This window comes from Zingiber officinale, chromosome 4A, assembly GCF_018446385.1.
Source record: "Zingiber officinale cultivar Zhangliang chromosome 4A, Zo_v1.1, whole genome shotgun sequence".
NCBI lineage: Eukaryota > Viridiplantae > Streptophyta > Magnoliopsida > Zingiberales > Zingiberaceae > Zingiber > Zingiber officinale.
In genome coordinates, this window is record NC_055992.1 from 101,717,909 (window position 1) to 101,732,226 (window position 14,318).

The 14,318-nt window shown below is 44.9% G+C and overlaps 3 protein-coding genes across 4 annotated transcripts in view; all 3 read right to left on the reverse strand.

Moving 5' to 3' along the window:
• Positions 1-2,900: 2,900 nt before the first annotated feature.
• Positions 2,901-3,994, reverse strand: LOC121973502 (GATA transcription factor 16-like). Of its 2 annotated transcripts, none has more exons than XM_042524914.1 (2): positions 3,708-3,994; positions 2,901-3,620 (listed from the first exon to the last, which is right to left on the reverse strand). In XM_042524914.1, the coding sequence occupies exons 1-2, from the start codon at positions 3,918-3,920 to the stop codon at positions 3,183-3,185; spliced, it is 651 nt and encodes a 216-aa protein (XP_042380848.1). In that variant the 5' UTR covers positions 3,921-3,994; the 3' UTR covers positions 2,901-3,182. The 2 variants fall into 2 exon arrangements, with proteins under 2 accessions (XP_042380848.1, XP_042380849.1); XM_042524915.1 differs by having other exon boundaries at positions 2,912-3,491; positions 3,708-3,992.
• Positions 3,995-8,812: 4,818 nt separating this feature from the next.
• Positions 8,813-10,485, reverse strand: LOC121972558 (palmitoyl-acyl carrier protein thioesterase, chloroplastic-like). Its single transcript, XM_042524211.1, has 6 exons — positions 10,144-10,485; positions 9,928-10,061; positions 9,637-9,750; positions 9,389-9,557; positions 9,240-9,308; positions 8,813-9,165 (listed from the first exon to the last, which is right to left on the reverse strand). Exons 1-6 carry the CDS (start codon positions 10,483-10,485, stop codon positions 8,839-8,841), a joined length of 1,155 nt encoding a protein of 384 aa, XP_042380145.1. The 3' UTR covers positions 8,813-8,838.
• A 386-nt stretch (positions 10,486-10,871) lies between these two features.
• The window catches only part of LOC121972559 (ent-kaur-16-ene synthase, chloroplastic-like), a 44,580-nt gene continuing 41,133 nt past the window's right edge, over positions 10,872-14,318 (reverse strand). The window contains exons 6-17 of the mRNA XM_042524212.1: positions 13,996-14,281; positions 13,743-13,923; positions 13,342-13,556; positions 13,127-13,247; positions 12,947-13,044; positions 12,648-12,865; positions 12,469-12,581; positions 12,285-12,383; positions 11,979-12,194; positions 11,749-11,890; positions 11,426-11,671; positions 10,872-11,315 (exon numbers count right to left, since the gene is read on the reverse strand). Coding sequence (XP_042380146.1) covers positions 11,007-11,315; positions 11,426-11,671; positions 11,749-11,890; positions 11,979-12,194; positions 12,285-12,383; positions 12,469-12,581; positions 12,648-12,865; positions 12,947-13,044; positions 13,127-13,247; positions 13,342-13,556; positions 13,743-13,923; positions 13,996-14,281 — 2,244 coding nt within the window. The 3' untranslated portion in view covers positions 10,872-11,006. The remainder of the gene's footprint in view (positions 11,316-11,425; positions 11,672-11,748; positions 11,891-11,978; positions 12,195-12,284; positions 12,384-12,468; positions 12,582-12,647; positions 12,866-12,946; positions 13,045-13,126; positions 13,248-13,341; positions 13,557-13,742; positions 13,924-13,995; positions 14,282-14,318) is intronic.

A 14,318-nucleotide genomic window follows, 5' to 3' on the forward strand; every position in this document is an offset into this window, starting at 1 on the left:
TATACCCTATGACCACTCGTTAGGATTATTACTCAAAGTCTTTAGCCAAAGCATCACATGTTAAGAGTATGAGACTCTTGTATATATGTATAAATAATTTGAATCTGTAGAACGAGGAAGTATTACTTGGGTTAGGTGTGACGTAGTCAGCCTAGCGAGGGCAGACACATAGACTATGTTCTGAACTAAGTGGATATAAAATGAGTGAAAGGAATGAGCAATAACTCACTGTAGCTGCTGAAGGGTTCATAATTAGTTCTGAGATCAACTGTGATTTTCTAGTTAATTAAGGATCATGATGTACTATTAGGTGTCACTCATGATCATTTCATAATTATGTAATTAATTATGGATAACCAAGATAAACTGGGAACCTATTGGGTCACATGCACTACGAGTCTCTAAAGGACATAAAACAAGTTAGAGAATAGGACTCTCATATTAAGAGATAAATGTTTGGTTGGACCATACATAAGACAAATATGAAAATATTTGTCGGAACGGAAGCACAGATGGACCACATTTCTTATAAAAGAGTTGATCCCTATTTGGTTTAGTCATGAACCATTTGATTTAACCCTGAACCAACTTGATTTAGTTGTGAACCAAACTAAGGGGTTAATGGACTAATTTTTGATTAAGGCATAATGAGTTGGATTTGAGTCTTCTAATCTAACTCATTAATGAGAACTATATATTAATATGGTTAAAAGAGAATTAATACACAATTCATTAATGGCTTGATTAGGTTTTGGAAACCTGAACTCAATATCTCTCTCCCTCTTCCTCTCTCTTGCCGCCAGCCACAATAAGAGATTCTTCTCTTGTTGCTGTGAGCCACCCAAAGGAAGAATATCTTCCTTTTGCTTCTTCTTCCTCTTCTTGATCCTTCTCCTTCGCTCGTGGCTAGTACCTTCCCAATGTGAAACTTGTTCTCTTGGAGTTGCCTTGAAGAGTCCCGTGTGGATACGAATAGATGCGAGATTTGATAATGTCGTAAAAGATTGATGCCCTTCTCTTTACAGGTCATCCGTAAGGTATACCTAGAATAATTGTTATTCAATTTCATTTTATTTTTTGATCTTGTCTGTGCAATTGTATCTTGCATGCATGTGGTGTGTGTGATGTAATAAATTAGTTTATTTATCGTTAAGTCTTCCGCTATGTATGTTTACGAAATTTGTTTTTAACACACCGCATTGGGCATATCCCAACACGAGCAACAGACTCGAATTGAGGAGATAGTTTGTCATATGCAAGCATTTACAACAACATTCACTCCGGATTCATAGATGTCACACTCGCATCATTTGGAGTCTCATGAGACTAAGGATCCTAATCATTCCCCTGCTTAATAGATCATTTTAAGGTATATTATCATTTCTCTTAACTTTTAATTTTTCTCTGTATTTAAGTCAAAAATTTTGCTATTACTTTTTTTTTTGAATTACATGTATCTCCAATTATATTATAATTTTCCATGATCATTTTTAGATATTGCATATTTTTATCACTGTATCCGGACATCCACTAACTTGAAAGACATGTATTTTTATCGAATGCCATCTGCTTTTGTTTATCATTTTACGATAAGTAGTTATGTCTTATGTGATTTAGCATCGCATTTTTATTACTATTTTTATAGCTTATCAAATGATATTTCATACAGGATTGAAGCTAATTTTACTCCTTATTTTAATTAGGATCTATTGTATTAGATGATATAAACTGTCTTTGAAGATTCAGTAAATTTTTTAATTTACTATGGATTTTATTTATTGAATTTTTTAATTTACTATGGATTTTATTTATTGGATTTGGACATGTGTTTGAATTTAATATTATATGTATATCTATGTACTTTTTAGTTTATATGGATTATTGTGTTGTAATATTGTCGTGATATGTTGTGAGTTTCTTGTATTGTAACATTGTTGTGATGTGGTGTGAGTTTTATTACGATATGTTATAAGTTTATTATGAAAATCATCGCTTATGATAATTTTAGCATATTAGATTTGAATGTAAATAGTGAAAATGAAAAAAAAATATAGGGATGTGCTGTTAATTTGATGGCAAGATTGACAATAGAAAATTGGTTGTTGAGGGGGAATTCCATTCTATTTCGATTATTAGCGACAGAAATTTTATTTTTTTCGTTGCTAATTGTGACAGACAATTTCCTTTTCCATCGCTATTTGTGACAGAAAATTCACTTTTCTGTTGCTAATTGCCAAACGAAGACTCCATCTCACTTAAAAATTAAATTACCATTGCTATTTATAGCAACAAATATTTAATTTTAGTCGCTAATCTTGCTCTTTGACGATAGCAATAAAATATTTCTGTTTCTAATCCGTTGCTATCTGTGAATAGCGATAAAATATTTCCATCGCGTGAAATTTTTGCTGTGCATCCACAAGGCAGTTTCTGAAAGAATTAAAATCCGACGCATTAGTATTCTATGTTTACTCCGAAAGATGAAGGGGAAGGAAAAAGAATCGAAGACTGAAAAAAAAATCCTTGCAGAAAAAAACACAAGGAAGAATCAACTCGAGGCCGGCGAGGCAACCTCGTGCGGGACCATTGCCCGCGGCCCCGAGCGCGACGGACGCCCACGATGGTGCGCGTGACCGTTGCCCGCGGAGGCGACCTCACGCGTCGGGTCGTAGCCTACGACCGCATGAGGTCCACTTCCCTCAGCCGCGCGCAGCTGCATGAGGCGACCTCACTGCCGCGCGAGGGGCGTTCGCGATAGCGATGGGTGTTTGCGATTGCGAGGAGAAAAAAAAATAAATAAAAGAAAGAAGAAGGGAGGAAAGAGAAGCGGATTTCCGTCTAATTTGGATGCATAAAAAATATGTTAAAAAAAAATCATCGGCTTAATCCATCTTCGGCTTATTGAGTAAATAAGATAAAAGGAATATAATCCATTGTTTTACAAAGTAAAAGTTTTACGCGATGGAAATTAATTTTTCCTCAGTTTCCATCCTCCCAAGTAAATCTAAATTAAACTCTTCAGCCATTTACCGGAGAATCAGGTCTAACCTTAATGGCACAAAAACTGGGACTTTTGATATTTGTTTTCCCATTTTTGTTGTCTCTTCTTCTTGTTTGAACTAGAAACTACATGGAAAGAGAGTACTGCAACTAGTACTCTCAAAAAGGAAGCGGCGGCAGTGCTAGGAATGGAGAGAGAGACCAGAGGAGAGTGACATCAGGAGGAGGGCAGCCTCCTCCACGTCTTCGCCGTGCTCCGCCGTTGCGCTCTTCACCTCCTCACTCCTGCCTCGCCGTTTCTCGTGCTGCATGAGCAGCAGCTTCAGCATCCTCTCCTGCTTCGATCGCTGTCTCTTCTTTAACTCCTCCGGGCAAGGCGCCTCCCTCATCTGGCCGCCGGATCTGGTCGGTCTATTGGGATTTCCGCGGGCTGCAGGTTCGAGTGCCTTTTTCCTCTTTCTGTACTTAATCCCGCACGCGTTGCAGAGAGACTGCCGAAAACATCCGAGCATTTTGAGTAGTTTGTAGGGTTGGATTTGGAGGGTTATCAGGTCGCGATCCGAAGAAGAAACAATCGCTGATTGCGAGTTCGATCGATAAGCCCCAAGTAAAAAAAAAAACTAGAAAATTCAAGAAACCAAATTCGAAATTACGCCGGTGAATTCTGAGAAATGTGAAGCGAACAGGGGAGGAGAATAGATCGCGACCTTAGGCCCTTCAGGACCGCCCCGCCACAACGGCGTCTCCGATGCGCTGCAGTCGGCACAGGTTCTCGCTGGAGATCTAGCGGCCGCCGGCTCCTGCTCTGCCTTGACCCACCTCGCCGCCTTCGCGCGATCGCAGCCGCCATTCGCACATCGGAAACCGCCACCGGACTCCCAATCCCTAGGGCTACCATTCGCGATCGCCGTCGAGGTCATTGGAGCACAGCTCGCCAGTCTCACTCCCTCAGTGCTCAAATATTCCCCCGCAACACGAAAGGTTTTCTTTTTACAACGGAGGGTTTTGCCGTTCCGAGCCTATTTTGCATACAAGCCCCTGCCCCATATTTGTGTACCAAAAAAGCCCCTTTCAGTGACAATAAGTATATCAAAAGACATCCTCTTTTAAAATTATTAAACGGGCACTCTCTTGCTTTATACTTGTTCCTGTCTGGAGGCTGAGAAAACGAATCTGTCGGTGTGACGTGTCTGGAAGGTTGACCGCATCCCCATGACCCGGTTGATGATCTGTCCGCTACGTTGACCAGATCGTCAGAAGTCCTCCTCCGGTCAACTGTACCTGTATCCAGCGACCGGGTTCCCCCAGTCTCTGGTACCTCGGTGCTCGAGGCGAATCCCACAGATGCATAAATATCCGGATAATAATAGAATATTGAAATAAATGTAAAGAAGGTACGAGAACGTACCCTGGCCCAGGGGGGCGCCCTCGGATGGATGAGTGAGCTGGTCGTGAAACTGACCGAGTCGTCGTGACCCGGAAGGGTGGATGCTTCTGAACCGACCGAAGAGGAGCTGGGTCCGGAGGTGACAACGCGGAGCCGAATGTGGCATGAATCTGAAAGGTGACACACAATCGGAATACAACGGCGACACGACCGGCGTACGACGCGCGGAGGCTGCCGGCGAGGGCGGCGCTGTGCGCGCGGAGGCTGCCAGCGAGGGAGGCGCTGTGCGCGCGGAGGCTGCCAGCGAGGGAGGCGCTGTGCGCGCGGAGGTTGCCGGCGAGGGAGGCGCTGTGCGCGCGGAGGTTGCCGGCGAGGGAGGCGCTGTGCGCGCGGAGGCTGCCGGCGAGGGAGGAGAGGAGGAGAAAGAGTCTCCTTGATGGCTGGCGGCGGCAAAAATCACGAACAGAACCCTCTTCCCCCTCTCCCTGGCGGCGCCCCTCCTTCCAAAACGCGAGGCCTCCTCTCCCCTAAAGAAAACCTAAACATTCAATTACCCAAATGCCCTTTGACCTCCCCTTAATTCCTCCCATGCCACATTCATATCCGGAACACAAGCCTCCCCTTCAAGTCTAGTCGAAGGAGGCGTGAGTCCGACTGACTGGACAAGTCTATCGCCCAGGGCTGAACCGCTCATGATATCAAAATCAAATCGCTGAACCCAAAGTATACTGTCTCCAGCGACCGGTCGCTATAATAATGGTGTCGCATGAGATAGTACTCGTGCCGAGCGGATCAAATCTATAACCGGACCAATGCCTAGTACGCAGCCACGAAGATACCGACCGGACGATCGAAGTGATGCCGATCGGGTGGATAGACGCTGAGCGGAAGATGCTGAGCGAACGACAACACGCTGAGTGCTCGATATGTAAACTGACAGCCGACCGAGCGACACGTGGGACGCTGAGTAGACCGGCACGAGGCCGGGCGTGCGACCTAGATCAAGCGGTGTGGCCGAACGGATGATCGGAAAGATGTCGATCGAGTGAGTAGACGGCGAGCGGACAACGCCGAACGGGCGACAGAGAAAATGACGATCAGTCGATCATGAAATGCTGGCCTGACGTGCTGAATGAGCAGCATCGAGAATGGTCAACGAGCGAACATAAAATGCTGGTCCGGCAGTCGAGTAGCGAGGAGTTGGCAATGCTGAACGAGTGATCGGAATGATGCCGATCGGATGGATAGATGTCGGACGAACGCTGTCGTGCGAACGATCGTAGTGCTGCCGATCGGATGTATAGATGCCGGATGGATGATGCCATGCGTGGTGACGTCGATCGGTCAGATAGATGCCGGGCGGACGATGCCGCGTGTGCGACTGTGATGACGTCGATCAGTCAGATAGATGCCGGGCGGACGATGCCGCGCGTGCGACTGTGATGATGTCGATCAGTCAGATAGATGCCGGGCGGACGATGCCGCGTGTGCGACCGCGGTGAAGTCGATCGGTCAAATAGATGCCGGGCGGACGACTGCTCGACCCCGAACGGGGGAGATAGATGATCATGAATCTGGTCCGTGACCAGTGAAGGCCGCTCAACCCCGAACGGGGGATAAAGACATATGATGTGCTGGTCCGCTGAACTGGTCCGAAACCGGTGGTGATCGCTTGAATATAATCCTCCCGGCCGATCGGCTCGGGGGTCTTCGCCATCGAGCCGCTGGCTCGTATATAATCCTCCCGGCCGAACGGCTCGGGGGCCTTCGTTTTCGAGCTTGTGGCTCGGATATAAACCTCCCGGCCGATCGGCTCGGGGGCCTTCAGTGATAACTCGACCCCGAACAGGGGAGAGAATATATGATATGCTGGTCCGTGCAGAGGTCTTCAGCCCGGGAGGTTTATAGTCGCCGGCCCGACTGCGTCCCGACTCTTGGTCGGTCGCCCGGGAGGTTTATAGTCGCCGGCCCGACTGCGTCCCGACTCTTGGTCGGTCGCCCGGGAGGTTTATAGTCGTCGGCCCGACTGCGTCCCGACTCTTGGTCGGTCGCCCGGGAGGTTTATAGTCGCCGACCCGACTCTCGATTTTTAACGACGGTGCTCGTCGGTCTCCTAGTGAGACTATATACCCGGCCGAACGGCTCGGGCCTTCACATCGAGCGCTGGGCTCGGATATCATATACCCGGCCGAACGGCTCGAGCGCTAGGCTCGGATATCATATACCCGGCCGAACGGCTCGGGCACATCGAGCGCCGGGCTCGGATATCATATACCCGGCCGAACGGCCTCGAGCGCTTGGCTCGGATATCATATACCCGGCCGAGCAGCTCGGGCCTTCACATCGAGCGCTGGCTCATATACCCGGCCGACCAGCTCGGGCCTTCACATCGAGCGCTGGGATGGCCGAACGGCTCGGGGCCTTCACATCGAGCGCTGGGCTACCCGACCGAACGGCTCGGGCCTTCACATCGAGCGCCGGGCTCGGATATCATATACCCGAGCAGCTCGGGCCTTCACATCGGCGCCGGCTCGGATATCATATCTCGGCGACGGGGGCCTTCACATCGAGCCGGCTCGGATATCATATACCCCGAACGCTCGGGCCTTCACATCGGCCGGGCTCGGATATCATATACCGAGCAGCTCGGGCCTTCACATCGGCTCGGATATCATATCCCCAGGCAGCTCGGGGCCTTCACATCAGCGCTCGGATATCATATACCCTACCAGCTCGGGCCTTCACATCGAGCGCTCGGCTCGGATACTGCACCGGGCCTTCACATCGAGCGCCGGGCTCGGATATCATATACCGGCCGAATGGCTCGGGGTCTTGATCGGCGACTAATAAGTCATATAATTGGAGAGAAAAAAAACCAATGGATCAAGCTGTGGCAAGCTTATTGGTCCATCTTCATGTTCTCCATTCGAGGCTTTTTTCTCCATCTTATCACCTATTGGGGCGAGAAAAGTATATTTCACAAGGTTGTTCGCTGCATCTGACCCGCTTGATGATACCACTTTATTGACGGTCAACTGTACCTGTATCCAGCGACCGGGTTCCCCCGGTCTCTGGTACCTCGGTGCTCGAGGCGAATCCCACAGATGCATAAATATCCGGATAATAATAGAATATTGAAATAAATGTAAAGAAGGTACGAGAACGTACCCTGGCCCAGGGGGGCGCCCTCGGATGGATGAGTGAGTTGGTCGTGAAACTGACCGAGTCGTCGTGACCCGGAAGGGTGGATGCTTCTGAACCGACCGAAGAGGAGCTGGGTCCGGAGGTGACAACGCGGAGCCGAATGTGGCATGAATCTGAAAGGTGACACACAATCGGAATACAACGGCGACACGACCGGCGTACGACATCGGCTCGCAGGCCGGAATGTGACAACGGCGCGTAGGCCGGAACACTAGGCAAAGTCGGCACCAGGACTGCCGGTAAGTGCTGGAGGAGGGCTGCTCTGCGTGTAGAGGTTGCCGGCGAGGGAGGCGCTGTGCGCGCGGAGGCTGCCAGCGAGGGAGGCGCTGTGCGCGCGGAGGCTGCCGGCGAGGGAGGAGAGGAGGAGAAAGAGTCTCCTTGATGGCTGGCGGCGGCAAAAATCACGAACAGAACCCTCTTCCCCCTCTCCCTGGCGGCGCCCCTCCTTCCAAAACGCGAGGCCTCCTCTCCCCTAAAGAAAACCTAAACATTCTATTACCCAAATGCCCTTTGACCTCCCCTTAATTCCTCCCATGCCACATTCATATCCGGAACAATACTTAAAATTTTTTTTATGTTTTTTTTTGGTAAATATAGATTAGACCATCTAAGTGATTAATGAGATATTTAAAATTTATATAGTGTACTATAGAGATTTTCATCACGATAAACTTAAAAATATTGGCTGTTTATATGAGTATCCGTGAAGATTTTCTTATTTATAAAATTTTTATCAAATTGACGCTCTCCAAAATTAATGGATTTGAAAAATACTTGGAATCTTTGTTTTTTTACGCGAGCAACGAAGGCGAGCAGTTGGAATCACTGAACGACGAAGAGAGAGAGGTGGAGCTGTCGAGGGAAGAGATTCTGACAATTGCAGAATTATCGGAAAACGACAAAAAATTTGTTTGCTTGGAAAAAAGTGTTTTTCATGATATATATATTTCTTCTAATTCTTTGATAAATATGTCATCCTTTAATTAATTAGACATCCCATAAATACACTAAATATTTTACGACTCTACCATATCTATACAGACAATATTGAATATGTTTTCGTTAGTTCAGTGGATTAATTTATTATTTGTCATAATATATTTATTTTTGATTTTGAGTCAGGATTAACTTCATCATATGGTCTAACTTTGTCGAGAGCACTTTATCGCAAAACTTACTTCTGAGTGTGAGCTTGAAGAAGAGTGTGGCTCAAGATAGGGGAAACTTTATTATTTTTAACAACACTATCAATCACAATTTGAAAACTTGAACATCTTCTTCTTCCATGAGGTCTTTCCCCTCACAATTTCCTTATCATTTTTCTCACCTTTGACTTGAAGGAGATGGGTATACCTCGTTGGCCATTTGTCGAATGTTCCCAACAATCCACTACCATCGAGAAACTCCGGAGCGAGAGAGAATCCCGTGAGGAATCTTATGTTATCGTCGCGAGGGATGGATTCTTCGTCGGGTTCACAAATAGACTGCACCGTATCGGAACTATCGCACTCCCTTCTGTACTCCAAGATAATGCTCGAGAGTTGATGATTTTCCATGAATTGATCGGGAATAGTCTATACAAGTGAATCACCAAAGTTAATTAGTAGCTAAGGTTTTGATACATCAAATGTTTTAGTGTGCCAACTACCTCAAGCATCCACCTCACATACTTCACATTGTTTACGTGGTGGTTCATATCCAAGTCACTCCATTTCGGCTACACGAAGTTCATTAGAAAATTAGCATTGAAGTATATCTTCGATACTACAAGTCGATCTTAGGCTACCGATCACTCACCTTCAAGTCGGAGTTCACATACTTCGCATTGTCATCTAGCTTATCGATCTTCTTGAGTGCCTCTTCTTGGACCGCCCGCGTTTCGATAAACCAAGGAGAGATCTCATCCCTCACCTCTTCGGGCATCTTCGAAAGTCGCCTAGTTTCTTGGTTCATCATCGCCCAAGTGCTACAACCCAACTCGAACCATCAAAAGACCTATGAAAGAAAAATCAACCAAAATCGAAAAAGGAGGGCATCAAACATACCTTGTAGCTCGACAAAAGACTCGTTCGGTGAGACGACTCCGAATCAACCAATCCCTTCTCATCCCATTTTTCCCTGATGCTCCAACCCAAGTGTCGATCTCCACCACCTCTCCCCTGTCAATAAAAATGATGAAAGAATATGGCTCAATATGCAAAAATTCAATATGATCATGATATGGTCAGATATATAAAAAGGACAGTTTACAAAATTCACTTGTCCCAGAAAAGGATCAGACCATTTAAGGGGCTGTTTCAGCTACTCAAACCTCCTTCATATACTGATGAACTTACCAAATTGGGTACTCATCAACAAGGACGTGCATTCTTGTGACCACCCAAATCAGGTCGTTCCTCATCATCCCATGAGTAGCTCCGAATCCATCCCCCAACAAACCAGACATCCAAACATGATTCAGAGCCGTTTCCTGATCCAGACAAATCACTCAAGAACACGCCATGAACATATCATCTTCAGCTTCAGTTTCAGTTTCAGTATTCAGTATTCACCTGAAGGAGATTGAGGATGGTCTCCAGCGTCGCGGTCTTGTCGGGCCCGATCTCGTAGGACCGGATCACCACGGTCTGCCGGTACCTGACGCCGCCGTCGATGATCACGCCCTGCCGGAAGGGGTCCACCAGCTGCTTCTCTCTCGGAATGTTCTGGCGTGCGATGATGTTTTTGTCGGTGACGGCGCTAAGTGGATACGCCACCTCGGCGGCCGCCGCCTTGAGGCCATGGAGCGAGCCGCTTCCATTCACCGCGACGGAGCTCTTCTTGTTGGAGCCGCCGCTCTCCTTGACGGAGCAGCATTTAGCAGGGCAGTGCAGAGCACGAGAGATGGAAGCCATTCCAGAGGGAGAGAAGAGAGAGAGAATGAAGCCAAACCAATCAATTGAAGAGACAGAAGACTGCGTCGGAGTGGATTTAAAGATGATAGCTGGACGGAGAGGGCAACATATTCAAAGAGGGAAAGACCTCAGAAGGATCGCCATTGGAGGCGTATTAAAATAAGAAGGTGGCTGGTTTTGTCTCCGAGTATGCAGGAAGAACGATCGTGTTCCTTGTGGGACTCGTAATCTATGCATGAGAATCTAGGAACAATCACTAGGACAACCAAGAGTGGAGTTCATATAAATTAAATGAGCAATTTTGACAGAATCCACGTTGTGGAGACGTAATTCCCCATGAACTGATGATTGATTCCGACGGTAGAGAAACAAGAACTGAGACGGAATCAAGCGAGCCGTTCTGTTTCACTTTATTGATTCTGTCCGATCAGAATCTAAATGATCAAGTTCTGAAAGAAGAACCGTAAAACACCAAACAAACCAATGCTGCCTCTCTCAATTCAATCTCGTTGATATTGTTGTCATATCAGCTTGGCTTTTATGGGTTCACGAATGACTGCGTTGACAGCCCTCGCCGTCTCTTTCAGCGCGGTAAACCCGTCGTTGTTCATGTAGAAGAGGTGCATTATTTTGCATGTCTTCCAGAAGAGATCCTTGCAAGGCCTGGGAATAACGCTCCCATCTTGTTGCACCACCATTCTCAAGAGCTCGGTCCTGGCAGACTCTATTTCCCCATGCATCTGCTGCTTTGCTTCTTCTTCGGACATCAAACCGCCACTGTGGAGAACGCGTAGTGATACGCCATTCAGCTTCCCTTCTATACCTTCTATCTGCGGTGAACAAATTAAGGGGAAAAAAAAATCTCATACAAGTAGTAAACGAAAAAAGAATGAGAATAACGAGAAACATCAATCCAACTTAATGCATTTGTTTCTCTTACTTGAACACTTTGCATGTCATTGAGCAGACGCAAACATATGCGCACCAACCGTAGCAAATTCTCGTGTTCTGTATTTCTGAAGGCACCTTCAGGAAGTTCTGGAACAAGAAAACAGAGTGTTGGGATAATAATTGGTTCGAGGGCAGTGGACACAACCCCATTCTTCATGTACTCATCCAGTGAAGGAACTTCCTTAGTTATCCGCCACTCTGCCTCTTGCATCATGGAATTCATCAACCTAAGCCACTAACGATACGATCATCTGTTACAATCTTAATTAAAGTAAAGATTTTGTTTTTTTTTTTAAAGTTTTCAGATCTTACTGCCTCAACTAAATGGTGGGTGATAGCTCGCTTATGCAATGCCGATGCCTTGGTCACAAGCTCATTGACTGTGTTGAACAGAGCAGAAAAAATGATCTTAACTTGCTCAGAATTGGTCTCCTTTTCCCAACTTGCATCCCACCTATTATCAATAGCAAACGGAGATTTTGCTTGTGAACCTTTTAGAGAACAGTATAACGCAAGATCAAATAACAGGAAACAGCACAGACTTCTCCACCAATGAAATGAGATCGCGAAGCTCCTCTATAGATCCCCCTATGTCAAAGAAGTCATCGACCACAGTGACAAGGACACTGCTTTTGGCATGTGATATGCGAGCATCGCACATTTGAGGAGTGAAAAGTGTTGCAGCAGCAGAAAAATAGCAAAAAATATGCCTTTGCCGGGCAAATTCCAGTTGATCTAGTTTGTTATCTTTCACCCAACTGTCACATTCAAGAAATATGATCACTGAAAGAAAAAAAAGAGGAGGATTAAACTATCTAGTCATCTACTTAATTGAATAGTGAAAATACTTGTCGAGCATTTGGAGTTCTTCCTGATATCTACACTGAGAAGTTTTGAAGGAACCCAATGCCAATTCCACTAGATCTCTATCCTGTATGCTATGACGCCTATTTGGAGGTTCAAAAAAAATCAGAAGCATAATGCAGAAAGCTGAAGATATCATTGTTGCCACACATTATATTGGAATCTTACTCGTATGAAGTTTTGAGAACTTGTAAGTTGCCAAGAGTGAAGTTCTCAATGGCATTTTTATGCTCTAAACGTTCCACATTGGACCAAATCGGAAACTTTAGAGCATAATCCACCTGAACAAAACTCCAAATTTGTGAATGTTCAGACATGATTTTTCTTTGCAAGTAACATCCATTTACCTCTTGTAAACCCATCTGGTGTTGGGGATTTCGGTTGGTGGTTAATGCTTCTTTCAGAAACATTCTTGACCAGGAGGCTAATTTATCTAAACCTTGCTCGTAGGGAAATATTTTGATCTGTGATGCCTTGTACAATTCTAATACAGTGTTGACATCTTTCAGATATCCTTGCAATGTATTGTTAAAATAGTGCTCATCACCGAGCGGACTTAAGCAATCTACACCAAATCAAACCAACATCACAGTCACCAATAAGTATCATACATTTGATTCGATATCAACATAGATATAGCAATCACCTGAAGATACATCGTATCCATTCAATCGAAGAAGGCGAAAAGCCATGGCACATGTGGCTACATCTGAATATATTTCTTCTTCCTCAAGTAACCAGCTTCTGCATATGTTAGAACTTAGAAGGAAACTTTGTTTTAAAAAAATCATAACTATTTGAAAGAATTAAATATCTAACAGTGCACCTATATGTTTTATCCAATATGCTCTTTATCTCATGTCTGAAGTGTTCGGCTATTCTCAACTTTTCAATACTGTCAATCAGATGAAGATGTGTATGCACATCCACAGGATATAATGTAGGAACTGTGAAGAAACAACGAGTAAATTTAAAGTAATAAATATGTAAAAATTAGTAAATCCACTTCCATTTTCGTAGGATATGAGAATATTCAATCACCTGAACTGTCAAACTTCAATAGAAGAGAATGTAAGTATTCATGTGCCTTAGAATCATAATGATGAATCAGTGCAGCAGAAGTAGTTGCAGGTGAATTAAACAATGATCCATTTTTTCGCTGATATTTCATAGTTTTCTTCCCGTCGTGTGCATTCCCTAATCCTTCGGCAACATATGCTAAGTAGGCTTCTCTTGCGTTGCAACTTCCTTGTTCTCTTACATGTTACAAATAAGTCTGTTTCAGTAATCTCTAAGAACATTTAGGAAAAAGGAGTTATAAATGGCAAGATTTTTATAAATATTAAAGTTCAACAAAAGACCAGCAATTTTTTTGTATATAAGAAATTACAAACAGAAAAAAAGAACAGTTTGTGTTCTAAACTACAAAGTACAGTTCCAACCTGAGTAGTTCTGCATTTCGTCGGCCGAGCATGTTACCTATCTCATGATGTTCTATAGGAACATCTAAACCAATGTTCATGGCATATTCAAGCATGCCGGGAAATATAATATTAAAGCCAATAGGTGACTGCAAGTGCTCATCCAAAATGGATGAAGAATTACTCCCAATAAAGTTCAGACCTGCAGTAACAACATGACTTGTCATTTAACATATATCAATCAAATGCTATAACACTGTTTATCATCACTTACCCTTCCTGACTTGTTCCTGACCAACTTTCCAGCGTTCTAGAGCAATAATACAAGCTAATGTCGAAGACAGGTAGTCTTTAACAAGAAAGGGTTGGAAGTGATCGAGTCCCCATGATCCATCAGAATGTTGATGTTTTATTATCCAATCAAGGAACTGTGGAAAGCATGGATGGTTAGGAGAAGTTGGAGAAGGAACCATAGCTACCCATGCAGTGTCGTAAGATGAAGCTGAAAGTTGGATCTTCTGGAATTGTACTTTGATTCTTTCAATTGATCCGCCCTGGCACTATAATAAATTTAATTTGAAAAATACAACAAAGATT

Coding starts and splice junctions, on each gene's coding strand:
- LOC121973502 (XM_042524914.1), bottom strand. CDS start 3,920: ATGACCTCGACGGCGATCGCGAATGGTAGCCCTAGGGATTGGGAGTCC. Junction 3,621..3,707: donor GCGGTCCTGAAGGGCCTAAG/GTCGCGATCTAT, acceptor TGAATTTTCTAG/TTTTTTTTTTTACTTGGGGC.
- LOC121972558 (XM_042524211.1), bottom strand. CDS start 10,485: ATGGCTTCCATCTCTCGTGCTCTGCACTGCCCTGCTAAATGCTGCTCC. Junction 10,062..10,143: donor CCATCCTCAATCTCCTTCAG/GTGAATACTGAA, acceptor TGTCTGGATCAG/GAAACGGCTCTGAATCATGT. Junction 9,309..9,388: donor ATGTGAACTCCGACTTGAAG/GTGAGTGATCGG, acceptor AACTTCGTGTAG/CCGAAATGGAGTGACTTGGA.